This window comes from Salarias fasciatus (assembly GCF_902148845.1).
Source record: "Salarias fasciatus chromosome 7 unlocalized genomic scaffold, fSalaFa1.1 super_scaffold_4, whole genome shotgun sequence".
NCBI lineage: Eukaryota > Metazoa > Chordata > Actinopteri > Blenniiformes > Blenniidae > Salarias > Salarias fasciatus.
In genome coordinates, this window is record NW_021941229.1 from 13,620,407 (window position 1) to 13,647,206 (window position 26,800).

Below are 26,800 nucleotides of genomic sequence, written 5' to 3' on the forward strand. Positions count from 1 at the left end.
TGAAAATGTTTGATAAACTACTGTGTTTTTGGAGGGCAGTCCAATGGTAAACTGGTTCCACATGACTAAGATCCCTGTTACACTGTGGATACCTGAAACCATCGCATTCTATTGTGTGCAGCAGCCAGACAGCCAGAGGAGTAGAGATAATTGAAAAGACTGTCTGTGAAAGGTCTTTTTTTTTTCATCTCCCTAATTATTCAGTGTCCTCATTTTCAGAGTGTATTCACATGACAAGTCTCAGAATCGACTGTAGACTCTTAAGAGTGTGTACGTGCTCTAATAACCCAGGACTGTGTATTTCAATCAGCAAATCTGTTAATCCTTATATATTTAGCGCCTTTTGCACATTAGTTTTACTTTCACAGTGAGACAAAACAAGCCAAGAAACAATCGATGGAAATACAAGACAAGAATGAAAACAATACCTTAAAGGTTTGAGATTATTAATATAAGCCGAAATAGAAGGGACCTAAAAATATGTGTGTGTGTGTGTGTGTGTGTGTGTGTTGGTTTTAGAGTCATCATGGGAATGTGTCAGAGCTGGATGCAGGTAATTGATGCCGGGATGCCTGAATCTGGCAGACAGTCAGACTGGCCCGGTGCCAGTGTAAAGAGGGGGGGAGGAGGAGGGCAATAGGGGAGGAGTAGGAGGGGAAGATTAGAGCAGGACTGATACGGGCCACAGAAACACCATGGCAACCAGTCTGGGTGACAAATGTGGTGAATGGATGCAAAATGACAGCTATCCTCATGGAGGAATGCTGGCTTCTGATTTATTTCACTCCTGCAGTTTTCTTGTTTTTTGTTTTTTTGGGTGAAGATAGCATGATAACAGATGACTCTTCACACAGTTACTTTGTTGATTTTTGAGAAAAAAAAAAGCAATTCGATAAGGGGCAACTCGTGGAGGCAATCTTCTTCCTGGAAACCTGGGGTCCTGCCATCTATGTGATCATGATCTATGAATCATGAGCAAAAACAATTCAGGAACAGTTTAACTTAAAGACACTATGAACATCTTAGTGCCTGACCATACCTCAGAGTGGCGTTCAAGTTTTTGACAAGTTAGGGTAGTTTTGACAGCAAAAGGTGGAAACTAGGTGATATCCCTGAATGTTTTGGCTGATAGGTGAAGTTCCTTAATGGCCTGAATAAGAGCCTCCTCTGCATCCCTCAGGTTACCTAATCACAACAGAAACTCTCTTCCTGTTGGGCTGTGGTAACCCAGGCAACAGTTCCCCTGGAGACTGGCTTTGGCGAATCTCTGTGGTCCATTTAGCAAAGTCCTAACGCGTGTCCCCCGAACAGCCCCAGCATAAAGCAGCAGTTTATTGCCCTAAGCAGTGATGATGCTGCGGCTTGTGTTTGACCAGAGATTAGGCGGGCCGAGCTCTTTTGTGCTCGTTCTGCTGTTTGCAGATGATAAGCGCCACTGTGGGCCATGGCGGCTGATTCAGGAGCTGAGGGACGGGGGGACAGGGCGAAGCCACAGGGAGGCTCTGTGGTTTGCTGCCAGGTTCAAGTGCAGATATTATTAATGCCATAAGACGATACAGCTATGAATTTCCGAAGCACGGTGTTACTGTTTGAGGATACTGGTTGAATTTTGTGGAATATTTTGTGTTTTTATTTCTTTTTTCAGTTGATGATGAGTGAAAACAGGCTTTGTGCCACTGTTTTTATTTATTTTGGTTTCAATTGCAAAGTTGGAAACAGCGAAAAAGTTTTATGGATTGACTTTTATTGCAACTCGTTCACAATTTTCTGTCCATCAAGCGGTAGAAAAACTGTCTGTTACATTACTTTGATGATGCTGAAATGATATACTATGCAGCAGCGTCTCATACCGCTTTCTTTGTAAACATCTGGGTTTGTTTGAAAGAAACTGTTTTAACCTGAACCTGATTTTTTTTTTTTTCTTCATTGTTTTGTGTGATGTGTTTCACTGTAGTACAAGCAGCTGGTACAAGTCTTTGTCGTGTGTGAGCAAAGCTGAGGTGCTGTTGTTCGCAGGCCAGGCTGATAGATGGGGAGCATTTCATTTAGTTTCTTAGAGACAATCTCAGCAGCAACAGCAACAGGAGGGGAGCATTACCTACGTTATGGGACTCCAAGGATTCCTAATGGGGATGATGTGATTCAACGCGAGGTGAAGTAAATACAGGATTATACACTCTCTGGATGTTTATATGAAGTATGTTTGCATTCAGATTCAAGCACGGGTGAAAGAAGCCTGGAAACTGTGTTTTGCACGTGCTCCATCTTGACGGTCGACTTTTGCACAAATGAAAACCACAACTCTTTGTTACATTTTTGCTGCACATTTGGAGAACTGTCAAGCTTCTTACAGTTTGTGGATGCAGCCTGCAGCCGGTTGATGCTCCCTTGGTGTCGGCTGTGCTGCCAGACTGAATTTCCTTTTTTTGCTGCAGCTCCATGTCATATAAACAGTATATACCATAATCCCATTATGCACTGTAAGCCGCAGCACATGGAAGCTCATGTTGAAAGATTTCTCTTTGAAAACCACCAAAAGCATACAAATGTTTAGCCGTGGTCTGTTATTTTACAGTGAAACCAACCAAATGTTTTTTTAATTGCAGTCGGTGCATTTCACATATTATGTAAATCCCTAGGAGGGGAATCAGCCCTCATATGAATGTCTGCCTGTCAGACCGATCATTTTTATTTATTTATTGCTTGTCATACGTCATAGTTGATTCATTTCCTGCAAGCTGTCAGACAAGTCTCTTAAATCAAATCAAATCTTATGTTTTGACATTATTGACATTTTTTTTTTTCACAGTAGATGTTATTAATCATGAGAAAAACTTATTTTTTCTGTGTTCACATAGGCTGAAAGGAAACTTTAGATTAAACGTGGATTAGTTATCCTGATGTAAAGCTTTCAGAGCGAAATCAATAATGCTGAGCTTTATAAAATGCAAGTGCATCTAAAATTAAAGACGACCACTTATGTAAGGAGCCGACTCTTTAGTGACTGTGTAGATTCTTTCATACTTCCTGTCTCCCATTTTATCCTCGAAAATATTTTTATCTGCTAGTTTTACATTTTTATTTCAAGAGAGACAGTCAACTATTCGCTTTCAGTCCAGTTAATTCTGCCAGTATTTTATGAAATGGTTGTATTATTAAGACGGGCTCTGTGTTTCCAGAAGTAGATAAGAGCTGCTGTGGAGAATTTTCTAGCTGGTGGGTTTATTGATTGAAGAAGAAATATTGTTTGGTAATTGGATTTCAGCTCCCCTGCTGCAGTCTTACACACATGAAGACACAGTAGCACAAATCCCTTGTGACCTTTCTGTCTATTCCTCCAATGCGTTAACCTTTAACCTCTAACCTTTGCTCTGCTTTGAGCTTCAGATGCCTCCAGCTCACAGCAACATCTCTGTGAACATGTGAAAACACCTGATTGCACAGTGTTGCAGTGAATTGATCATTCATTTCATGGTCTTTCTCATAGCAGCATGTCAAGCTAAGTTAATATATTTTGTACGTTCTGCACTTACACCTGTCAAACAATAACTTAACTTCATGTTACTGCTCTTTAAAACTCTGCAAGCTTGCTAGTGTTAGCACTGAATAGTTAGCATGTTGGCTGCAGACTATATCCACTTTCAAACATATTAAATGAATGAAAATTCAGTTTGATCAGTATTGAGAGCTTGGACTTCTAGTGCTTCTGTCTCAACTGGAAAAAACTTCCTGTAATTTTTCCAGTTCATGCATCATATCATAAGAATCCTTGGTGCTGTGTTAAATGGAGCCAGACCCGACCAGGCGGGGGTTAACATTCACGTTAAAGCAGCCTAAAACCTTGTGTGTTCCTGTCGCGCAGTGAGCAGGTGCAGCGTCATGATGGAGCACCCAATTATCCTCACATCATAGTTCAGATTGTTTGTGCCCAAAGGTCTCCCTCACACGCTGAAGAATATTGGAGCACAGGTCCAGAGGGAGCGAAGGCACAGTACACAACTCTTTGAATGACAAAGAAAACACTGAACATTGCTACTGACTGCATTCCTGACCAAACTCGATTTATCCAGGCTTTAAGAGTGAAAGCTCAGTCTCAGACTGGTGTTTGGTCTCTTGATTGTAGCAAGAAGCTCAGTGTTGTCACCAGTAATGATCGTCTCGAACGAGACGGAAAGAAAACTGGTGTGGTCACATCGATCCCAGTGGAAATAGTTTGAGGTCCGCTGTGAAAATATGTGTGATAGAAATCCAGATATCGACTTACCTGCCTTATTAAAGCCTGCCACGAGTTTTAGTCACACATGGCAAAGTTTAAAAAAGTAATTATCAAGACATTTTTGGCAAACAGCATCAGTAGCGTCTGAACTTTTGCAGAATTATTTGCATAAGTGGCAAGTGCTCGCAGGTAATGGTCATTGAGTAATAAAGTTCATAAACGTGTCTTCTTTATCCATTTACTTCATGTAGCTCCATATTCCTCAGCGGAATTCTTAGAGAATTTATCTTGAGTTACTGAAGTTTTCCCCTTTTAAACTCATGAAATCAGTCAAGTTGAGCAGTTTTAATCACACTTCAACCTTGATTCTAACTCTGAAAAATTTACCAGTGTGTTCAAAGATAAGGAGAATGGTTTTGTGTCTGGTTCATCGCATTTTAAACCCACACGTTACTTATGATTTGCCACAGAGAGTCTTTGCAGATAGCCGTGGAGATTTAAGTGCCAGCTTCAGTGTAGATAAATTAATGAGGCCGCTCCCCGCCCACACGGAGACACACGCAATCACCACGGTGCTCATGATGCATTAAACAGAGTGTCAGAGGGCTGCGGTCGGCTCGCAGGATTTATTGGTGCGGTGAGATCGCAGACTGGCTCCTGCCAAAGGCCGGCTCGGACAGGAAATGAGCGCACGGCCGACAGACACAACAGACGGCGAGGAATGCTGTGAGATGTGTTCGGGCATGAAAGGGTTACAGAACGGGACCATACTGTCCTGCCCTGTTATGAAGCGAAGACCCAAGTTTTGTTTCTACATGCATATTTATTACAGTTACTGCAAGAGATCTAAAAGATACTGAGTCAACATGTGATATGCAAGAATGAGATAAACACAAACACTTAAGTAAATGATGTTAATGTCTTTTCAAAAGTGGAGACTTTGTTGCGTTGGATCATTTTTCCTCAAGAGCATGACTGCACAATTCATGTAGATAAGAATTACAGTTCAATCAGTCTTTTTCAGCATATTTTTGAGGATATCATAATCATGTACACCATAAATTTGCAGTATCTTGAGTGTCCCTGCATTACATCACATGTAAACTTTCCAGAATCTCAGAAATGTCTGTGAGCGTCTCCCTAAAATTACAGATGCCCAGATGACTGTAAGGCGTCCTTGAATGCCTATTTTGAAAAGCTACTCCGCTCTCCACTCCATTTAGTCCTTGAATGACTCACATTGTTGCTCATGACAAACGACACCAAAGCGCAGCGTATTCATCCATCCTCTGTACTGCTTTATCCACCTCAAGGTCACAGGGAGCCTGAGTCGATTCCAGCTGAGTGTGGGCAAGCACGCACGCAGGGACACCGTTTATTTACCAAGAGTGAAGGGAAAACCCTGATTTGACACTACTGAATATTTAAATCCAACCAAGCTTAACTGATGCTGCTCTGTGTGTCAAAGTTGCGTCTTTGAGCTTCCTAACAGCGCTGCTATTGCAGTCTCCCATTTTATGATCACGTCAGAACATAGTGTGGTATGATATCATGCAGACATAGTATCCACACCTTAGCGTTGGTATTATGCCACTTGAAACCACAAGCCAAGCATCTTCTATTTTTTATGACACATTTTTATCTATGCTGGTAGAAACTGCTTTCTAATGAGCACTGTCCATATTTCAGAGTGGAGCTGGTAATTTAGCACGCTGTATTATTAATCAGTGTCTCTGTGTGATTTTGCGGCAATTTGAACGCTTATTTCCCCCCCCATAATGCTTCGGGGGTCAAAGTAATGAGCCTCCTTCCTAATGACTTTAGCAGTTGACGGAGGAGACACGACAGGCGCTTAGAGAATCAAAGGTTCGTCTGGCAGGATGAGGGAAGAGCGGGTCTGAGCGTGCGTCCACAGAGACACATGAGCGCTCGGCTCGAAAGTCTGCTGTGATGAAAGGATGCGGAGAGAGAAAGAGAGGGAGAGGAGTGATGGGTGCAGGGGATGCTGTAAAACATACAGCACCGAGGGGAGCTGACAAACTCTCCAAGATGCGACAGACTTGATGACTGGTTGTGTAATTATCTTTTCGTTCACGTCGTTACTTCCACTGTAATTATGTTTATTTCTGTGCTTGGGTCATTTCTCTCTGCATACCTGAAGCCTGCCAGCTTGTCTCTTTTCAAGCGTCTTTTCTTTTCATGAGAACACCTCCTGTTATGTCTCCCTGTTTGTCTACTTTCTCTTCTGTCAGACTTGTGACAATAATGAAACAGCTCCTGGAACAGATTCTTCTAAAATCTTCAAAAATGATGCTCATGGAACAAACAATTCAGAAATCTAACAAGTCTTGAAATTATCCAGTTCAATGGATGTCTGAATGGATGGATGGATGTTGGATGAAGTGTTTGGTTTGTTGGTTGAGTTTGGAGAATCTTAATCAAATAATGTTTTTGAAACCCTTCAATAATCAGATGTCTCTTTATTTTGAATTGGTGCCATACATCTGCTCCTCATCATAGATGAGACAGAATAATGACAATTAGTACCATTAAATATCATTTTACTAACCCCAACATTATGTACTTTTTGTTTCGTTTTTCTATTTCCTGATTCATTCTAGCGTAGATTCATCAAGGTCCTGGAAACATTACTCGGTTTCTGACTTGGCAGCACCGAACAGTCACGACACATTTGTCATCCGCACATCCAAGATGCAAAAACTCACATCCTTGAAATCCTAAAGTGCGCTGTGCGGTATCGTGATCTTTTGACTGTGGAGGTCATGTCGGTGTTGCTGGAAATAGCCACAAGAGGAAGACAGCCGCACTGTGAGTTTTCACTGAGGCTGAATATGAAAATTGCACCTATTTTAATTTATTTTTTTCCAAAAAGTATTGATATTTCTTCGCACTAAAACCAATTAAAACATTTTCCAAAGATTTCTTTTCAAATATTATAAAGGTGACGTTGTATTGATGTGGAGATCACTTCATGCTGTGTGTGGCTTCTGGACTTTAATGAGTTTGACCTACAGCAGTATCCCACCAGCAGCAGCCAGAACCTATTAATATCAGGTAATGCAGAACTATGAATGAATGACAGCTTAAACATAGTCTGACAGCATTCAGAGTTTGAATGAATTTGAACTAAATAAAGAGGGAATGGCTGTTATGTTCAATAACTGACTGCTAAACACAACTTTTCTTTGTCTGATTCAAATAGATCACCTGTATTAATCTGCACAGAGAATCAGTGGCCGTCAAAAACGGAGAAAAACAAACCCATTTTCAGTTAGATGGACTTAATTTTTTTGTTATCTTCTTTCTTTCGGTATTCCAGGAGAATCCACCTGCAGTCTGTTTTAGTGCTTAAGTTGTTTTTTTGGCTGGGCTGTGTGCGACGCAGCCACCGGCTGTGCTGCAGGTGGAATAACTCACGTGTAATAGCAGTCTGGATGTCATATCTGACAATCTGTTTCTGGGGTGGAGATTTATGGCAGGAAAATAACACGGACAAGCGGTTTACATCTGTTCCTGTGAGGAGTTCAGAAGAATGCTCAGCACCACAGAGACATTTACACACAGACAGTTAAAAGCTGATAGACACCGTGCGGTGTTGTAAAGCCACAAAGTACACGAGGCTCCACAACACATGAGAGATATCTTTTGTTATCATCTCTGTCCTCCCGTAATTATCCATTCTTTTCAGTGAAATTTGGCTACAGTTTTGTCTTTCATCCCTCCGTTCTGAGACAAAGAGATGATTACGTCACTGCAGGGGGCGCTGTTAGTTTTTAAAGGAGCAGCGCCTCTGATTTGGCATTTGCCCCGACGTCATGATTGAAACCGACTGCTGCTGCTGCTGCTGCTGTGCCGTTTCCACAGAGATTATCAATGCCGGAGCAAAGAGATTACCTCCAGCAAACAAATTGCTTTATTATGATTTCTGAATTTGAGTATGTTAATAAGCGGGAAACAAGAAATTGCCCGACAGATAGGCATCGGTTGACTGCGATTGCTGGTTTAATCGGTTAAATTATATGCATAAGAAATTGACTTTTACTGAAAACAGACATGAGGAGAGTCGGGGAGTGTGCGGTCCCCTCTGGTACTCTCAAAGGCCTCTAATAGAAAAACAAATTCGTGAAATGAATCAAGCTTCCAGGGAAACGTACTCTCCGCTGAGATGGGTGTGCGTAACCAAAGCACACACTTTATTTCAGAGAAATTCTGCAGAGAATACCTTTAGCATTCATCTTTATCTTACTGAGAGTCTGTTTTTTTGCTCCTTGCACTCAATGGTTTCTATGAGGAATGCAGATTTCCTGCTCATCTCATGCTTCCCCAGATTCTTGGATCTCAACTGATGGCATTTAATGGTTTGAGAATAAAGAGCTATGTGCAGCTTCTGCCGCTACATCTGCCCCCTAATGACAAGATGGCCACGTTTATCAAATTAACTGCTGTCAAGTGGCCGTGGCGTCGCGGGAGGATTACGGCGGGCTCAAGTTCATTTGACGGCGTGGCGTGTCTGTCCCCTCCAGCGACGCCGGAGCTTCACTTTCATTTCTAAAGCTCCCCCCCCCCCACACCCCGGTTCACTCGCCTACCAGCCCCCACTCTTCTGCACTAAATTGTCTCTAAATTGGATATTTAGGGGATTGAGAAAATCAGCATAGCCGGCGCCCTCAGTGTTTCCCGTACGTCTCGCAACACTGCATTCATACAATATATATGTTTAGCAGTAATGAAAATTACAGCATTATTCAGCAGGCAGTAATGTATATTATTTATCTCCAGTATTCAGGTGTGCCTGCATCAGCCCTCTCCTCCAATAGCGTGCTGTAAATGAATCAGATTTGAGATTGTGAGGATGAAGGAAAGGTATTAACACACACCCTTCAACCTCTGAATACACCTCTCATAAACTAGCTGGATTAAGAAAGAGTGCTGTGTGTGTGTGTGTGTGTAGTCGAATATTAGCATCCCATGGGACTGGGTGGGGCTTAAAGGTGTGTGTGTGTGTGTGTGTGTGTGTGTGTGTGTGTGTGAGGGGATGGGGCTATATTGGCCGTGTTAGGATGACAGGCCTCTTTCCCCAGGTCCAATAAAGGCATGAGCAGCCGGGACAGATTTATGGCGGCCGTGCTGAGTGGAAGCCGTGATGGGGGATGGAAAGGATGACTATCGAGGATATCTTATGCCTCCTTTGAGAGTCGCTCCCCTTCTCTCTTTAATTTCATGGCTCTCAGTCTGTTGCTTTGTCTCTGTACTCGTGCTTGATTGTTATTCATCTTTTTTTCCTGTAGTCTCCGACATTATTTATGTCTTAACCGTGTTTTTTTTTTTAGCTTTCACCTTTTCCTCTGACACCACTCGGAATATTGCAGAGCTTCAGGCAACAATTGCTTTCTTTGTCTGTTGGCCAAAAGCTCTCTTTATCTCACGTAAGCTCAGTTGAGCTCTTACATTGCTTGTGTTAAAATGAGTTAAATAGACGGTGGGTTTTGCACGGTGTCAGTGTGTTTTATTGTTATACATGTCAGCGCTGAGACCAAGAAATGATAGTCGTTTAAATGAGGAATCACTGCTTCAAAACAGTGTTTCTTCTGTTTTGCTCGCACCGTCAGGATCAGATATGCGGTTCGGACTCTGGAGCATCTTCAGCATCATTTCCTGCACGCTTACGTTCTAATAACTCAGCAGCAGCTCCCATGCGTAGTGTTCTGTTATATAGGACATCCCATCAACAGATCAGCTGCCACATGACACCCCCGATACCCTGATACCCCTGCCCTGCCTCTGGCGTTGTTGTGGAAAGGCCCCTGTGTTACCATGGCAGCTGAGCTCCAGCTATTCCCAGTGCGACTGCAGTTTTCCACCTGCAGCAGGAAGAAGACCTGAGCTCCTCCCAAACACAGTTTCCACGTAAACATTTCACAGGAATGTGTGTGCCGATGTGCATGTGTTTGGTATTTGTGGTTCCGAGCAGAGTTTGGTTGTTGCCAATAGCTCCAGGAAGAAATCAATGTTTTTTTTATTTTTTTTGCAGAATAATATTAAGCCGTGTTTTGCGTGTACATCTGTTTGCCCTGCTCTTTAGGTGCTTTTCATCGCCTCTTTTCTTTTACTGTGGGGGGATGGTTTCAGGATGCAGGGGATGAGGGGAAAGGCAAGACAGCACAGAGGTCATGAGGATGAACAGGCCAGCTGTGAGGGCTGCAAATAAATGGAAATACGAGCGATCTGTTCAGCAAGAAAAAGGAGGAGAGAGATGAAGGGAGAGATATATAACATAATAGAAAGCAAAGACTGCGAGAGGCAAAGCGAGACGACGTGACTCAAGGCGGCGTTAGAAGCAGCGTCTGGGCTGAGATGAGGTCAGACGTGGACAGACTGAAACCTACTGTTTGACGACCACAGGCTAAAGTGACCCATTAACAGCCCTGGAAAGCCCGCTCCCTCCCCCACTGGAAACTGCAGGTCATACACACACGCAGTTTTACAAGTGCAGGAATCTATTACAGGTAATAATATGTTTGGATTTTTGAAGAATTCATGAACACTTCATTTGATTTTAGCTCCAGTGAATCACATATATTAATAGCCTTAATGTGTGAAACAGCAATGTGGCGACTGGGTTGTGTTGCTTTATTTGTAAAAAGACACACAACAGAGGTTAATAATCCTGCAGCCGTTTTATGTGTTTGCCCTTTGAAGAAATACATTAACCAGAAGTCAGCAGGGGTGAGGGATTTGGCATTTCATGTAATTATTTCATCCACAGTCAATCATAATGATTCACAGCTGTGTTTTTACATCTGTGACCTTGTCTCATTTCTACCAAGAGACGGTTTTATCCCAAAACTTCTGTTTAGATGCTCACCATGTTGGGCCTCGGGGCTGTGTGTGGGTGCTTTAAAGCAGTCAGTCTCAGTGTGATTTTTTTTTTTTGTAGCGGGTTTTTTCAAGAACAAGTTATGATTTAACAGAAAAAAGGATCCTGTAGATATTCAAAGTGTTTGGGGAAACAGCTGGAGGACTGACTTTGTTTCAACGTCAGCCTGAGATGTTATGCTTCCCAACATGAATAAACAGAGGCGGAGTTGAAAAAAAAAATACATGAAGAAGACACACGCTGGGATGATACTCACTCATTTCCAACTCTTTGTTTTTCATGTCCACACCATGCATTTTTAGACAAGTAATGAATCACTTTTTAAAATGGATCATTTGCTGAACACCTTTTCTCCTGACTAAGTTTTTACTGTGAACAGGTGGTAAATTTAACACAGCCGCAATACATTTTAATACAATCGCAGTGAATTTTTATATAAATTCAGTCATATTTACCACAAGTATATGGAAGTAAAATAGGATTTAAAAAAACTTAAAAATTACACCAACGGTGCATTTTATGTGAAGCCAAAGACAAGAAAATTGTAGACTTATAAGCTTTGTTTTTGCTTGCTAAAAGGTTCTTGAACTGGAAACTGTTTGGATCGTAGGAACGCACACACACACACACACGCACGCACGCACACACACACACACCTGGCACAGCTCCACTGAACGAAACAGACACAGTGGGCAACACCCACCCACGAGCAGCAGTGCGTACTCGGAGCAAACAGTGGGCGTGCTGAAGGTCAGACGAGCCTCGGATACATTAGGATTGTACTTTCTGTTCCGTTCTCTCTTTCCCCTCCTCACTCCTTAATCTGTAACTTTGAAGATTATCTTTTACTCTGTTTTGTTATCTGTGTTGTTTTCTCACTGTGGTCCGGGGCCGGACGTGCGCACTAAACGAGATTAGATGCTAAAGCGATGACATTATGTCAGTGTTTGAAGTTGCTGAGGTGCAGCATGGGACGTCAGTTTGTCATCATCTGAAGCAGGTGCTGGGAAGCTTTCAGTTAGAACTATTGCTTTTGGTTTGGACCAGGGGTATGCCTACACTTTTTCATGCTGCCAGACACACCCACTCTTACTCTCTTGAAATAAAACCATTGAAATATTTTGCATATCTGCTGTAAAGAAAATTCCTTCTTTCAGTTTTTTCCAACGTGTGCAAATGCATGCAACACACCTGAGTAAATCAACAATTACTCGAGAAAAACACACTTTATGAATCTGTTCTTAGTTGAGTCAGTCTCAAAGATCCTGAACAGGAGTGGTTTGTGTAAACACGTCTTTGATTGTGGACATGCCGTTGTGTGTTGTTATTGTGAGTCAGCACAGAGGAGGCCCAGCCGGCTCTCTCCCAGCAGCGAGGCGCTGATGAATGTGGAGAGGTGGGAGGAGAAGAGCAGAAAGGTCCTCTGTGACATTCAGGGACGCACAATGTCTTCCCCTCAGCTGTCGTGCATCACATTTCCGGAACCGCTGACTGTACCCTCTCATCCAGGAAGAACCTTTATAACTCAGTGAAACGTGCTTATTGTGAGATCTAATGTCAATAAAGTGCATCTCGACCTCGTTTGTGACTTTGCACAAGTCATTCTAACTAAATATATAGTTTCTTTACATCCAGCTCACTGACCTGTGTTTATTCTTTTATAAATTTCTGTTCCCCACCTCTCTTTGTGAGTCGCAGCACAAAATATCACAGGGAAAAGACACTTTGCGATGGCAGAGCTGTTATTATCACACAGAGAAAGTGATGGCGCCCACTACAAAAGCAGGTCAGAGGGAGGTTGCTGAAAATTTCCCCAGAGATCCTTTCATATTATTGAACCTTGACCCATTTTTTTTTTTTAAGTTGGTCTTTTCAAGTGTTTCCTCTCCAAGCTTTATGTTTTTTGTGCAAATGCATGAACAGGGAGGCAGGGGGAAACTCATTTTGTGTGTCCCAGTTTCCAGGACTGCATTAATTAGTGTTGGAAATTAACTCTACCAGACTTGGCAACCTTCTGTGAGCACAAAGCCAATCAGCCAATGTAACGGATGATCCTGCTTGGTGTGCGGGAGGTCTGTCTCCCTACCTGTCTCAAGAGTGAGCGCAGAGCTTTGGGTTTTGTGATATGTAGGTCAAAATATGTCTGGGTGTCTGCATTAAATCTGCTTAATGGGTCGTCTGAAGAATGTTGGTTGAGTGTCTGACATTTAATGTATATCAATGCCTGCTGTAACCTCCTTTTTAAAAACCTGGATAAACATACAAACTCAAGGTTTGGTTCTCTCCTTCACCAGATGGTCACTACACTGGGACTCCTCCGAGTTACGGTTACGATGCAGACCGGGCGGAGGAGCAGCGGAGGCACCATGACATCCTGCCGTACATCGATGACTCACCGTCGTCTTCTCCACACCTGAGCTCAAAGAGCCGAAGCAGCCGGGACACACTTTCCTCTGGATCCCTGGAATCCTCCAAATCGGTTCGTATATAAGGACTTTTTAATTATTTAAATCAGAAATTATACATAGTATTGATATGACACAGGTCTCCACCTCCATGTTTCCCAATATTAATATTCTTTGGAAAAAGAAACTGCAGAGAGGCGGCAGACTCCCCCTCTGATCTCTGACAGACCAAAACATTATATAATTTAGTAATTTAGTTTATGTACAAAAGTCACTCTTCAGTGAGAAATTTGTGCCAATTCTTCCATACTCTGACCTCAATGCAGACTGGGAAGTGGGCTAATCTATTCTTACAGCGATCCCGTTCTGTCAAATGGCCATCAATTGAGAAATCATATCTGCCATTTGAGAGGATTGATAAAGGACAATATCTCCTGCCTCATAACCCCAGAAGCAGTCATCCGGTGAAGAATCCCATCCGCCTTGAACGTCTGGCTTTCTCTCAGCTGGGGTATTAGACAGAATTACCTTTTCCTCCTCATCACCACATCACTGCCTTCATCCTCTTACCCTTCCGAGTTCGCTCTCCTTTTCTTGTCTGCGGAGAGAAAACCAGTGAGCTGTGACGTCTGGTGCTTTTTGAAGGTTATCATGTAGAGGATGCATACATACACATTCACACAACCCCGCATTGGGCTGAGACGGAACTGCACAAGGCTATTACAGTCACGTTGTTTATGTAGCTTGCATTAGCTTTTTTTCTCTTTATTATACTGAGTTTGTCTGTCTCTGTCCCTAAACAAAGTAATTTCATTAGTGATCACAAAACTGCGTCACGGCTACCCTGCCTCCTCCACCTGTCAGTGTGATTGATGCGTCGAATCTGCCAATAAATGACGTGCCCCGAGACTGAATCCAGCCTTTGACCCGAAAGGAAAGGTTTAATGCTCACTAATTTTAATTCTACACACACAGGCACACACATACATTTTTATGCCTTATGCCGTACAATTGATATTTATTGATCCTATCCATAATATTCAGCAAAAAATACCACATGTTAGACCCCAACATAACCCAGCCCCTTTCCTGATGAAGGCATTTTTCTTGTCTCATAGTGTGAAGAAATGCACTCCCATATATACTACACACAGACTTGAAATGCTATCTTTATTGGGCCTTAGTAGCATTGATGTAATCCATTTCACTAAAGAAGAGTCGCATCCTGTTCCGTTACTGACCTTAACCTAATTGCAAGGCAATGAAAGACCTCCCATGTGTCGTGTGCGACCAGTTTTTATCCAGCCCCACGAAAACAGAAATACAGACTACACGAGATGAAGTTGCTTTATAGAGTATTCAATTTATTCATTAAAAAGAAAAACAAACAAAAAAAAAAACAGTCATCTTTAGAGGCAGAACATACTGAAAAACACCCTAAGAAGAAGATCTAGGGGTGTCACAGGCTCAGTCTGATGGTCAGGTAAATATATTACACAACACTATAACAATTATCCATCAAGATATTCCCACCGCAGCCAGACGGGCTTTCAAAAACTGCTGTCAGATTGAATTTCACTTGCGTCCTTGATTCGCCCTTGGACAATTTCCTCTCCAAACATCGTCCCGGTCTGCTCCTCTAATTGAGGAATCAGAGCCCGGACGAGCTCTGATTGGCTGAGAGGGAGCTGATGGATTCATGAAGTCATTGTGATGAGTCATCAGCATCAGCAGTTCTGCTGATTTAATTTTCCACTGTTGGCTCTTGTTCTTCAGTAATCTGACTTCCTTGCAGTGGGGAATGAAAAGAGGGCAGTCGGTAAGTGGAAGTGGCTTGGTAGGACTGTCGTATAACAGTCTTTAGTCAAACTGTCAGTCTTATATCCAGGTGAAATCCCATCACTCAGGGTGACACCTGCTTGTAGGTCAACCCAGGACATCATTCTATGCTAATTTGACTTTGCTAAAACTTCATAATTGACAGTCAAGAGAGGAAAATGTGAAATAATAAAATCCCTGGGCAGCACTTTTAAAAGAGATGGTGCCCATTAATGGTTCCTTTAACTCCCTCAGGCCACTGAAACATCCCGAGATGCTCCTGCTCATAAACCTCTGTATATTAAAGCATAAATTCTCACTATTTTTGCTCCTCACAAGGTCACAAGGTCATCTCTCTTTCAGCACAGTCAGCACTTAACGTCCAGACTAGTGTTTCATACACCGGGTAACTGCACTCTGAGGAGTAATTCTGAGAGTGTGCAGAGTGTAAAGACATAAAAGACACTTAAATTGATCAGTAGTTTGTAATGATGGAACAATGTAATGATTACACTTCTAATTTCATTACAATAATCAGGTTGTTAGAGGGTTGTTTTTGCCAATTCAGTTGTTAAAGACTAAATTTTGCACTACTTCAGATTCAGAGATCCTAAGTTGGAAAATATTCTAAAATTGATACATTATTGACATGTAGCTCGAGACGAGAGGCTTTGTTTTGGAAGAATGAGCCTCCCACACAGAGATTGAACCATGCCCATCCCACCACCCCCTCAGCTCCACCCAGTTCTCACTGTGCAGGCTTTGTCTCACTGCAGGTAATTTTGTGTTGGATGCTCGACTTTTTTCACATTTTCCTTGTAGGAAGACTGCCTGTCCCAGAAGCTGGCGTACAGTACATATTCACATCACACTTTTTAAATGAGTTTTTCAATAGAATAGTTTCACTCTTCATTAAAAAAAAAAAAAAAAAATACAGTTTCAAGGGAAAAAAAACATGCTGTGATGATCTTCATCATCCATGATGCTGCAGAGTCCTTTCTGAACTCCTCTGGTTGCCCTCTAGGGGACGCCCCCACACACTTAACAGTTCGCTGTAATGTTTGTGTAATAACAATAAATCTCAGTTGTTGAAATGCGTCACATCTGTAATCAACTGTCACCAAATGGCGTAAAGCAATTAAAATGTGTTACACCGAACAAATCCTGCGGAAGCTAACCTGTCAGTCTCTCTCACATGTGACTGAATGTACACTTTAACTAACCAGAAGTAATGTCTGCATGTTGAAGACATCATTCTCCTGCAGCACAGGATCATTCCGAGAGGCACGGTGGATGTGGAGATAGGAGGTAATCACATGAGGCATTCAGTGAGTGAAGGATGCTAAACAGATTGGAATATGAGAATTGAAAAGGGTTAATAAAGTGTAGAATTGAACATGCATTTCCATTCATTCACCCCCCCCCCCCCCCCCCCCCCCCCCCCCACTCTAATCTGCTTCAGGGTGTTCCTATAAGTTGACAGAATTCATAAATCATGTTGGGTTGAGCTCTTGCTAAGCTGGAGACTGTCAAATGTGAAATACTGGCTTTTGTTGCAATTGTTGGACATGAATACACGGTCAAAAGAGAAGCTAAATATACCCCAGGCAAAGCAGAGTGTGTTTTATTTTCACTTTTTTGATTATCCAAAATGAAGGCAGACGCCCCTTTAGTCTGAACCCAGAGATGGGCTCATTAGTTGCCATAGTGATGAATAAAAGATGATATGTCTGCAAATGTGGGAGCTTCCTCAGGGAGCCGTCTGGGGTCTGAAACGATGAATAAACACTTTATGCATGCCCTCTTCCCTCTACGAGTTCACTGAAAGGCACCTGGATGTTAGAGTTCCCTTTTTGTGATTTTCTCAGATGTTTCAAGTGGACCCTCATGTTTCACATGTTATTTTACAGGGAGGTATATTCATGAGGGCAGAGTCACATGTCAGTAGTTTACAAAACTACCTGAAAATGAAAGCGAGAGCAGTCTGAGCATACAGTGTCTTCTTCTGGTCTTCACACTATTGTCATTTTTACAGCTGATTTCTTCATGAAACAGGTTCAGTGTCTGCTGATTGTTGCTCGAGCTGAGACAACATTTACAAGCATAGCAGGTCGCATCCAGGTGAGGGGTTGGGGCAAACAACAGGGCCAGACATTCACCAGCAGTAACAAGATGACTGAAGTTACCGGTGACAGTGTCCAGTGACAAGCTGAAGCACAATCAAAGTGCTATTAAATTAAATTCTGTGATATTCTGTTCTAGCTCATGTCACCACATATGGGTATTGTATTGACTGCAGTGTCTCCAGCAAACCCCTCAACGCCCCCTGAAGCCCATGGCACACACAAAACACATTAAAGCTTGTTAGTACCGGGACTTGTTGCTTGCTAATGGTTTCAGGATAAATTATTGCTGCAACAACACATCATCAGTAGGGTAAAACTAACGTGTCTGACGCCGGTCTAAACCCAGCTCACGTTCCCTATTAGGCACATATTATGACATCAGGTGGAATTTGGATTGTAAAAATCTCACATTGTTGGTTCTACTGGACCTGAGTGCTGCTTTCGACGCAGTAGACCATCACATTTTAATAAACAAACAGAGACACCTGGTTGGCTTCTCTGGTATTCTTCTTAACTGGTTCGGTTCTCATAGATCAATGTTTTTATCAAACGATGGATACATGTTCCTCAGGAACACATGAAATTAGATGTGGGGTTCCCCAAGGTTCAGTTTTAGGTCCCATTCTTTTTAACCTTTACGTGCTTCCTCTTGAGGACGTCATCAGGAGACACGGCATCAGTTTCCATAGTTACGCTGACGATACTAAGCTGTACTTGGCCGTGTCTCCTGGTGACTCAGGGCCAATAGAAACCCTTTTTAATTGTATTTCAGAGATCAAGTCATGGGTGGTAGTGAGCTTCCTACAGCTCGCCCAGGACAAAACTGAGGTTTTAGAACTTGGCAATATTGTGTGTGTGCGTATGTGCGATTGTGGTGAAGTTGTGCGTTTTACTGTATTATGTAGTTCGTTGTATTATATATTGATGGTGGAGGGGACGGGCTTCCTTTTTTATGCTGTTTTATTGTTTAAATGCTGTTTTTAATCAATCTGAAAAGTGCTCTACAAATAAAGTTTGATTGACTGATTGATTGAAATCCACTTTAAAGTTCTGGTATCAAGCATGTGCTTGTTTTTCATCAAGCTCCCTAATCAATTGCACTGCAGACAAACCGATGCCTACTCAGCCCAACAGTAACCATGCCAGTAATGGACTCCAATGTAATGAAGTCCTTAATAATCCCCGAGCGTTTCGTAATCTTCTAGGCTTCAGCAGTCCCCAGAGATCTGTTCTAAAGCATCTGCTCATGCAGTGGCCATGGAAACAGTTTTCAGACCCATTTACTCCTTCATTTAAATAAATGCATGTACACCCACGGACAGTCATGTACTCACACTTCATGTACGTATGTAAATGCGGCGCTCAGGAGTCATGTACATCATTTTAGCTTGCAGACTTGAATTTTTTTTTCAGGCTCAGGTGTAGTAGTGAAACAAATGGACATACACAACTCAACAAAAGGATGAGGGGCTCAGCGGTATTTTACGATGAACAAAAGAAATGTGAATTATAAATTCACACTATAGCGAAAATTTCATGTATGTCCACATCTCTTACTGACCTTTCACCCTCACTCCTGAATTTGTGCGGTTCACCAGATGAGATGGATGACCGCAGCACAGCGGCAACATTCTAATGCGGTTTTACTAGTGAGCTTTTTGTACCTCACGTGCCGAGTCTTGACCTTTCCTCAGGTCCTTTCACACCTCAGATCTATATGATCAATGTGCAGACATACATGTCAGTGTGTGGACTGTCAGTAAAATGACCACACGCATGACATGACAGCTCCTAGTAAAACAAACCCTCTCTCTATCTTTTGTTTATATCATTCCATTTACTGTTTTTTTTCTGTTTTTCCTCCCTCATTCACCACTTTTAATTACTTCATATTTGTGTAATCCTGCTTATTCCCCATCTTTCTCTGTTATTCTCTATTCTTCCGCTTCATTGTCTCCTCTTCATTGCCAGAAGGACTAGAAGTGTATGTGCACATACACACTTCACACTTACACATTTGCTCATGCAAACACATATTTATCCCCCAAACTTTTTTTTTTCTCCCTGCCATGGGAGAACCTGCCTGTTTGAGTTATTTCAGACTTCGTGGGTAAACAACACAGCCTGAGGAATCTCTGCCTCTCTGTTTTCTTTCACGTCTGCGCTCCTCGGTGAGCTCTGACTGGGCTGAGGGGGAATGTGGAGGCAACCAGGGATGTGTGCTGGGAGGTGCATCTGTTGCCGGTTGGATTTTCAAGACTCTTATGTTCATAAGCTGTTTGTCAACAAGATATTTATGTTCAGCTGAAATCCAGAAACCCGTCAATTAAAAAAAAAAAAAAAAAAAGAATGCATTGAGTGTGAAAGCAGAACATTGAGAATGTAAAATGTGTTTGTTGCAGACTGAATGTGACCTGGAAAAAGGTTTGGAGATGAGGAAGTGGGTCCTTTCAGGCATCTTGGCCACCGAGGAAACATACCTCAGTCACCTGGAGGCACTGCTACTGGTGAGAGCACACACACACACACACACACACACAAGCACACATTACATGACATATGTATTGAACTGAGTGAAAAATAATGATATTGTGATTTACCCCACTTGCCATTGCCAAACTTGTCAGGCTGTACTGGTGGTGGATACTCCTATGTTTGCCATCTATTTTCATATTAAACTGTTTTTAATGCACACAAAGTACTTTGAGAAAATGAGTTCATTTTGCTTCATTTGAATTATTTTCTGAAAGCATGATGGTGATTCAGGTTAACATTGTTATGCTTACATTCAGCAGTCTTGACATCTAATACAGTGGAAGTGAAGTTAAACTTACTGATGTACCCTCGTTTATCAGGGTCATGTTGCTCAGTGTAGCAGGTAATGAACTCACAAGACCTTAAAACAGTCGTGTCTGCACTCTGCAGCCTCCAGGACCTGCACTGTCTAGTACTGACCTGTATTTTTGCTTTATTTATAACTGTAGGTGTTGATGAAACACTCAATATTGAATGGATTGGAGTTGATTAGATTAATGGGCATTTTTTTGATTGTGTATGGATTTATTTCAATATTCGTGGTGTTCTTTTAATTGCCAAAAAAATGTGCATCAAGCGAGTGCTTCTGCTTCTTTTTGTTCCCCCCAAGATAGCTTCATCACGCGGCAGCTCTGCAGTTCTAATGCCGCGGTGTCCTGTGCTTGGCCCCTCAGCCCATGAAGCCTCTGAAGGCTGCCGCTACAACGTCACAGCCCGTGCTCACTGTGGCTCAGATAGAAACCATCTTCTTCAAAGTGCCTGAGCTCTACGAGATCCACAAGGACTTCTACGACGGACTTTTGCCCCGCGTCCAGCAGTGGAGCCACCACCAGAGAGTCGGAGACCTCTTCCAGAAACTAGTGAGGCTCAGGTTTATTCACCTTTTGGAGCACCTTCGCCATTTACAACTAAAGAAAGATATTAGCGAAAAGAATTAAGGTGCAGTGTATGTGTTTGTGTACTTGGTGAACGCATTAACTTCCCCCACTGCAGCTGCGTGACATCCCCTCTAATCAGAGTGACAAGGCAGGGAGCCCAAAAATGTTGACAGTATTAGAAAGGACACTCTGGGTTGTGCGGCATCATTTCCGACCCATGAAGTCAAAGTAACGCGGCCGTGCTGGAGAGACGTTATTCATCATAAAGTTGTTTCCTCAATCTGAAGCTTTCAGGGGCCAGATTTAATGAACCAGTTGGAAAATTAGATCAAGTTTATGTAGGGGAGGGGGTCTTTTTAAAATCATTTTGAATCGCAACAAATTGAATCTGTGTCTTCCCATTCTCATTTCCACTGAAACAGCCGCTCGCTCTTTCTTTTGGTCCAACGGTCGTTTTTGCCAGAGCTGTCAGGGCCAAATATACACTGGATCTATTTAATCGCTTCCACAATGGGTCAATTAACCCACAAAGAATCATTTGTTAATTCTCTTAAAAAAAAAAAAAAAAAAAAAAAAACTGCTCCTCTCCCACTGGTGTGTTTCCCTCACCCTCTCTCTCCCCCTCAAAATTCACTTATGCTCTCTCTCACACACACACACACACACACTCAGAGGGAGGTGCAGGCATGTATCACAATGCCGCCTTTCTGCTTGAGGCAGCTGAGGCCATCACAGCACTGTGTGCTTTGTGTCTTGAAGAAGCTGCTATAAATAGGAGTCTCTCTCTCTCTCTCTCTCTCTCTCTCTCTCTCTCTCTCTCTCTCTCTCTCTCTCTCTCTCTCTCTCTCTCTCTCTCTCTCTCTCTCTCTCTCTCTCTCTCTCTCGCACACACTTATTAACTGCCCTCAGGACGGTCCCCTTGGGGCTCAGCTAAGAAATTGGGATTTAATTTGCATCATTTCCTGTCAAAGAGTCACATGTATAATCCCTTTTTCCTCCATCAAATGTTAGTAATTGTCAAACTGTTTGTCTCTTGCGCCAGCAGCAGCTCTGAAAAACATGACGTCATTGCGATGCAGTCAGTTAATGAATGCAGCGCTGGATATTTAGTCCGGTAGTGGGACATTGTATTGAAAAACAATCGTGCATCAGTAGTGTGATGATTTCTGGTCTGCATTGTATAGAGATGGATTCGATCTGAACGGGCAGTCTGTTGTGCCAAAATAAGACATTTAATTTTAGGATAAATGGGTTTAAATTCTGAGCTTATGTTTACTTTGTTTCTTTGTCTGGCTGAACATCACGTCATCCATGCAGAGACAGGATTTTTTTTCCACTTTTTCTACTATCAAAGATCGACGGCAGCTGCCTTTGCCGCTGTTCCTCCGAACATACGCAGGTTTATATTGTTCACTTGGGATGAACGTTACATATTCTTGCACTCTTTCTTTCCTCCGGCTCGCCAGGCAGTAGTTAATAAAAGTCAGGATGAGAAGACGCTGAGCCTACAGAAAGCAAAAAAAAAAAAGAGAGAGAGAAAGGGAAAAATGCTACATGACAGCCGTTCCGTGGGGAGGAGGCGGAGGGAGGGAGAGATTAGATGGGACTAAGAGGAGGTGATACAGATGAGGGTGGTGGGGGGGAAGCTGAGAGAAGATAGGAGTCGACTAGGCAAGTGAGATTTGGGCTGCTGCAGCTCCTGATAGAGCCGTCTCACCATGAGTCTGAAATCTGCGAGGGGGAGACGGCTTAGGAATCATGAAACATCAGAACAAGGGAAGGCGAGAGACGAGAGAAAGGAGGAAGAGGCAAAGTGTCAGTGACTGGTTATGAGCATGAGCGTCAGAGAGAAGTGTTTGAAGGCTGTAAATAGGGCAAAATCGCACTCTTTCTTCTGCTCCTTCCAAACACTGACTTCACACACGAGCGGCGGAGGGAAGGTTTTACAGGATGAAAACAGGCAAACTGTTCAAATGGCTTTGAATGTTAATCTTTAAGACAGCCTGATAAGACGCCGTCCTGTTTACCCAGGGATGCGGCTTCCACTGCTTGATGGCCTGATTAGTAATTTAATACAAACTATCGTGATCATAATACCATGATTTGTTATACACCACCGCTAGAATAAAACATGTCACCGATTGGATGAAAAGGATCAGAAAACACATTTTGGATTCCATGGCTTCGAGTCATGAGCCAAATCGATTTTTCAGATTTTAACATTTATGAGCTGTGTCTGAAATCGTGGTTTGTATCCCTCAAATGCCCCCGTGAGCTGCAAAAAAGTGATTTTAAAAATGGACTTTCCACGATTGCTCATGTTAATCCAGTCGCTCACATAAACATTCACGCATTCACACGTCAGCAGTAACATCTGCCGTGCAAGGTGCGTGCACCGTTGGGTTCATCTTGGGGTTCAGTTTTTGACCAAGGACACTTATTGGCATATGGACAGGGTGAAATGGGGGGTCGAAGCACCACGCTTCATTTTCTGACCATTTTGGAATTTTCTAGATATCATTAACTGTTGCAGAGTTATGAGAAGCATGCATGAAAAATCCTGTCAGCAGCGATGGGAGAGGAATATATGTCACATTGTGACTCAGTATAAAGTAAACACGGTAAGCTGTTATCTGTAAAACATCAGTGCCGTCGCTGTGCGCTTGTCAGCGTGCCTCTCTTGGCACTGAGCTCAAAGCATCTCTGCATGACCCCTTGTAGCATGCCTCTCCACTCTTTCATTTAGCAGTAAATTAAATGAGAGCTTTTTTAATTCTGTCTGTTCGTATCATTACGTCATTGTAGACTAAACAGTGCGATTTCTCTTTGCGGCGAAAAGTGGGAGCCTGCGAAGACGCCTCACAAACCAGAGCTAAATCCAGCCTTCCCGTATAATGGCCGTGGTCTGTCATGAGGCTGTTTTCCTAATGTTGTTTTCCACTGTGGATTACACACATGCTCTCGCGCAGGACAAATCCCGAACTGAGAAATCCAAACACCCAAGCAGTTCTTTCATCACCCAAAGCCATTTTCTGCTGTGATTTTTGTAGCTGCGTCCGCACGCTGAGTAAGCCTCGGTGGCGTTGTGTGTGGCTGGCAGACATTCGGGCTCTCTGTTCGCTCCGCAGTCGAACTGTCACGCTCTGAATGGTCTCCGCTGCCGTGCAGATTGTGTGGCCCAAGGCAGGACGCAGGATTGGAGGACTGAGAAAAATCTACTTTTCTCCTCACCTTCCTCCTGATTGCTTCTTTCTAGTGTCCAATATGAAAGTGCAAAATATGCTTTTTGCAACAGTTTCGCTACTAGAAGTCGTTGGCAACTTCAGCAAGCGAATCACAGGAAGAACATGTGTTTCTTAACAAACGAAGAGCTAATTTCAGTCTTGTGTTTGCCGTAAATGTTCAGGCACGTCGCACAACGACACATCCGAGATGCCAGGGTTAACACAGCGACGTTTAGACAACTTGTGACGATGCATTCCTGCTCCAATCAATTCGTATGCAACCTGTGACGGGGTCGGCGTTCGGAACGCGTAGGGTGGCAAAAGTCAAGGATTCTCAGAAACGGGATTTGAGAGAATAAATGTGCACAGTACGCCTTCCTCTGTAAGAAATCACGGTTTAAAGTCTGATGTTGAAATTTAAGTTATCATACTTTGCATCAGGCACCAAATGAATCATTATTTGAGAAATGATAAAACACTCGGCCCAAAGTAGGCAGATTTGACTTCAAAGCAAGTTTGACCTCATTTCTCACTATTGTTCTATTTTGTTTGTTTGTGGGTTTACTTTTCTGAACTTCACAGAAAAGTAATCGCAACACCTTAATCATCACATTTAAAGTCTATTGTATGAAATTTGACTCACTTTGTGGGTGGTGCTGTTGGGTTGTGAGCCTTCAGGCCTGCTGTCTTTGTTTGAGCCATTTGCTGTTATTAACTAATCTGCAATCAAACAGAGTAACTCTGTAACATAGTCAGATAAGCTGTTAGGATTCACAACTCTTTTTTAATATATGTTTTGTTTCAGTTTCTGCACCAAACCACCCTCCTGGCTCGACTTTGACTTGCTGTACTAAGAAATGATGTGTGCACAGTACTTCTGTCAATAAGGAACAAGGCTGACTCAGTTTCGTCTTCGCCTCGGACAAAGTTGTTGAAGTACGAACTAAACTGTTCAGCTTGTCTAATCATCTGGTGACTCATTCTGCTCTCACAACCGAATGCAGCGTGATCACAACTAATACAACAATCAGAAATATGAAACCAATGCAAGTCCAGACTCCTAAAAAGGACATCTGCCTCATTTAAGGTCGTCAGATGCTCATATGGGGCCAGAAAGGCTGAAATCTATCAACGTGGCAGAAGAAAAGAGCTTTTAGGTTGGTGTTTTGTGTTCCGTGCACTCAGGTGAGAGGTGCAATATACGATACGTAAAAGGTGTAGGTGTGCTGGCGTGTACACGCGGCTCTCGACAGTGAACACAAAGCCCATCTCCACTGCACTCTCTCTCCTCCATCAGCTTTTGTTCCTGAGAATTGATTGTCCTTTTGTTCTCCGTCGAGATGGATCGCAGCGCTGGCAGGCGGCGTTTGCCGGAGTTTTATTCCGCCATCCAGCTTCCTAAACGTGCTTTCATAGCCTCTGTTACACTAATCATTAATTACTTACCCCGGTGCAGAGCAGGTCCCGTTGGTTACCATGACAACCAGCCATGAGGACCACCATGGTTACACGCTGATCTCCTCTCTTGTGCTGCTTGTTTTAGTTTGTCGCTCAGATACAATCGAATGGGGCACTGCTTCTGTTAAAGACAATGCAGTCTTGTATTTTCAAGGCTGAACTTTAGATTGTTTATTTTGCAGATTGGTGGATATCTAGTTATTATAGTTTGGATTTAAAAAAAACTCATTAACTCAAGTCAGTAACAGATTTGTACAGGTTACCTTGGAAGATGTTCAGAGATGTTGTGGTTTGTCTTTATATGCCAGAACCTCAAGCTAAAAGTCACGTTTAACTGCTTTTACTCTCTTTTAAATCAGGTACTGTGAGAATTCAAGAGAATTCAAGATATACAAGTAACATGCTACTGTTACACTACCTTCAATGAATTCATTAAACTGACCGACATCTCTGCTCAGTCGTGGGTTTAGAGAGACAATTAAACACACAAAAAGTTTTCCAAGACACAAGTTCCTAAGCATCTCCTCTCACAAAGCCACTGCTTCTCAAAGCAGTGACTGGGAGCTGTGTTCAAGTCGTAATTTTTTAGTAAATTGCCCAACACAGGTCTGAGTAGACATTTTGATGTCTCGTCTGTTGATTAAATGCTGAAGTTCACGACCCTCCTGTTTCTCGTTTGTCTCCTTCAGGCCAGCCAGCTTGGAGTTTATCGGGCGTTTGTGGACAACTACGAGCTGGCTGTGGAGACGGCGGAGAAGTGCTGCCAGGCCAACACGCAGTTTGCAGAAATCTCTGAAGTAAGACCATTTATTTCTTGTTTTCAGCAAATGATCTTGTTGGATTTGCTTTTATGTACTTCGATTCACATGCTGCACTGTTTTTTTTCTTGGTTGTATTATTAAAAATACGGTTGTGTGTGGCATTGTAGCCTATTATTGCAGAATTACACCTCCACCTTGGTTCCTATGCTGCAGTGGGACACTTTAGTAGAGAGCAAGTTTCTCCCAGAGCCCGAACGACAAAGAGGATTTCTAATTTGCAGCAGTGTTACATCATGTTTTATTAGTAAAAAGAGAAACAGCTTAGGAGGAATGTTTTGTCCCTGATGCCCCTCGCTCGCTAAACAAACTCCCATTATTCACCCACACAGCTTTTTATCATTTCTCTGCATTTAAATTTGAATGTTCTGCTGAATATTTCTATACAAATGCGCTGAGGGGCAATTTAGTGTGCCCGTGCGTG

General features: G+C 42.7%; 1 protein-coding gene across 1 annotated transcript in view; it reads left to right on the forward strand.

Annotated features, from left to right (window-relative positions):
- Positions 1-26,800, forward strand: part of bcr (BCR activator of RhoGEF and GTPase) — an 83,676-nt gene that overhangs the window by 36,625 nt on the left and 20,251 nt on the right. The window contains exons 2-5 of the mRNA XM_030085229.1: positions 13,409-13,593; positions 19,866-19,970; positions 20,673-20,858; positions 26,248-26,355. Of these exons, the coding sequence (XP_029941089.1) occupies positions 13,409-13,593; positions 19,866-19,970; positions 20,673-20,858; positions 26,248-26,355 (584 nt within the window). The remainder of the gene's footprint in view (positions 1-13,408; positions 13,594-19,865; positions 19,971-20,672; positions 20,859-26,247; positions 26,356-26,800) is intronic.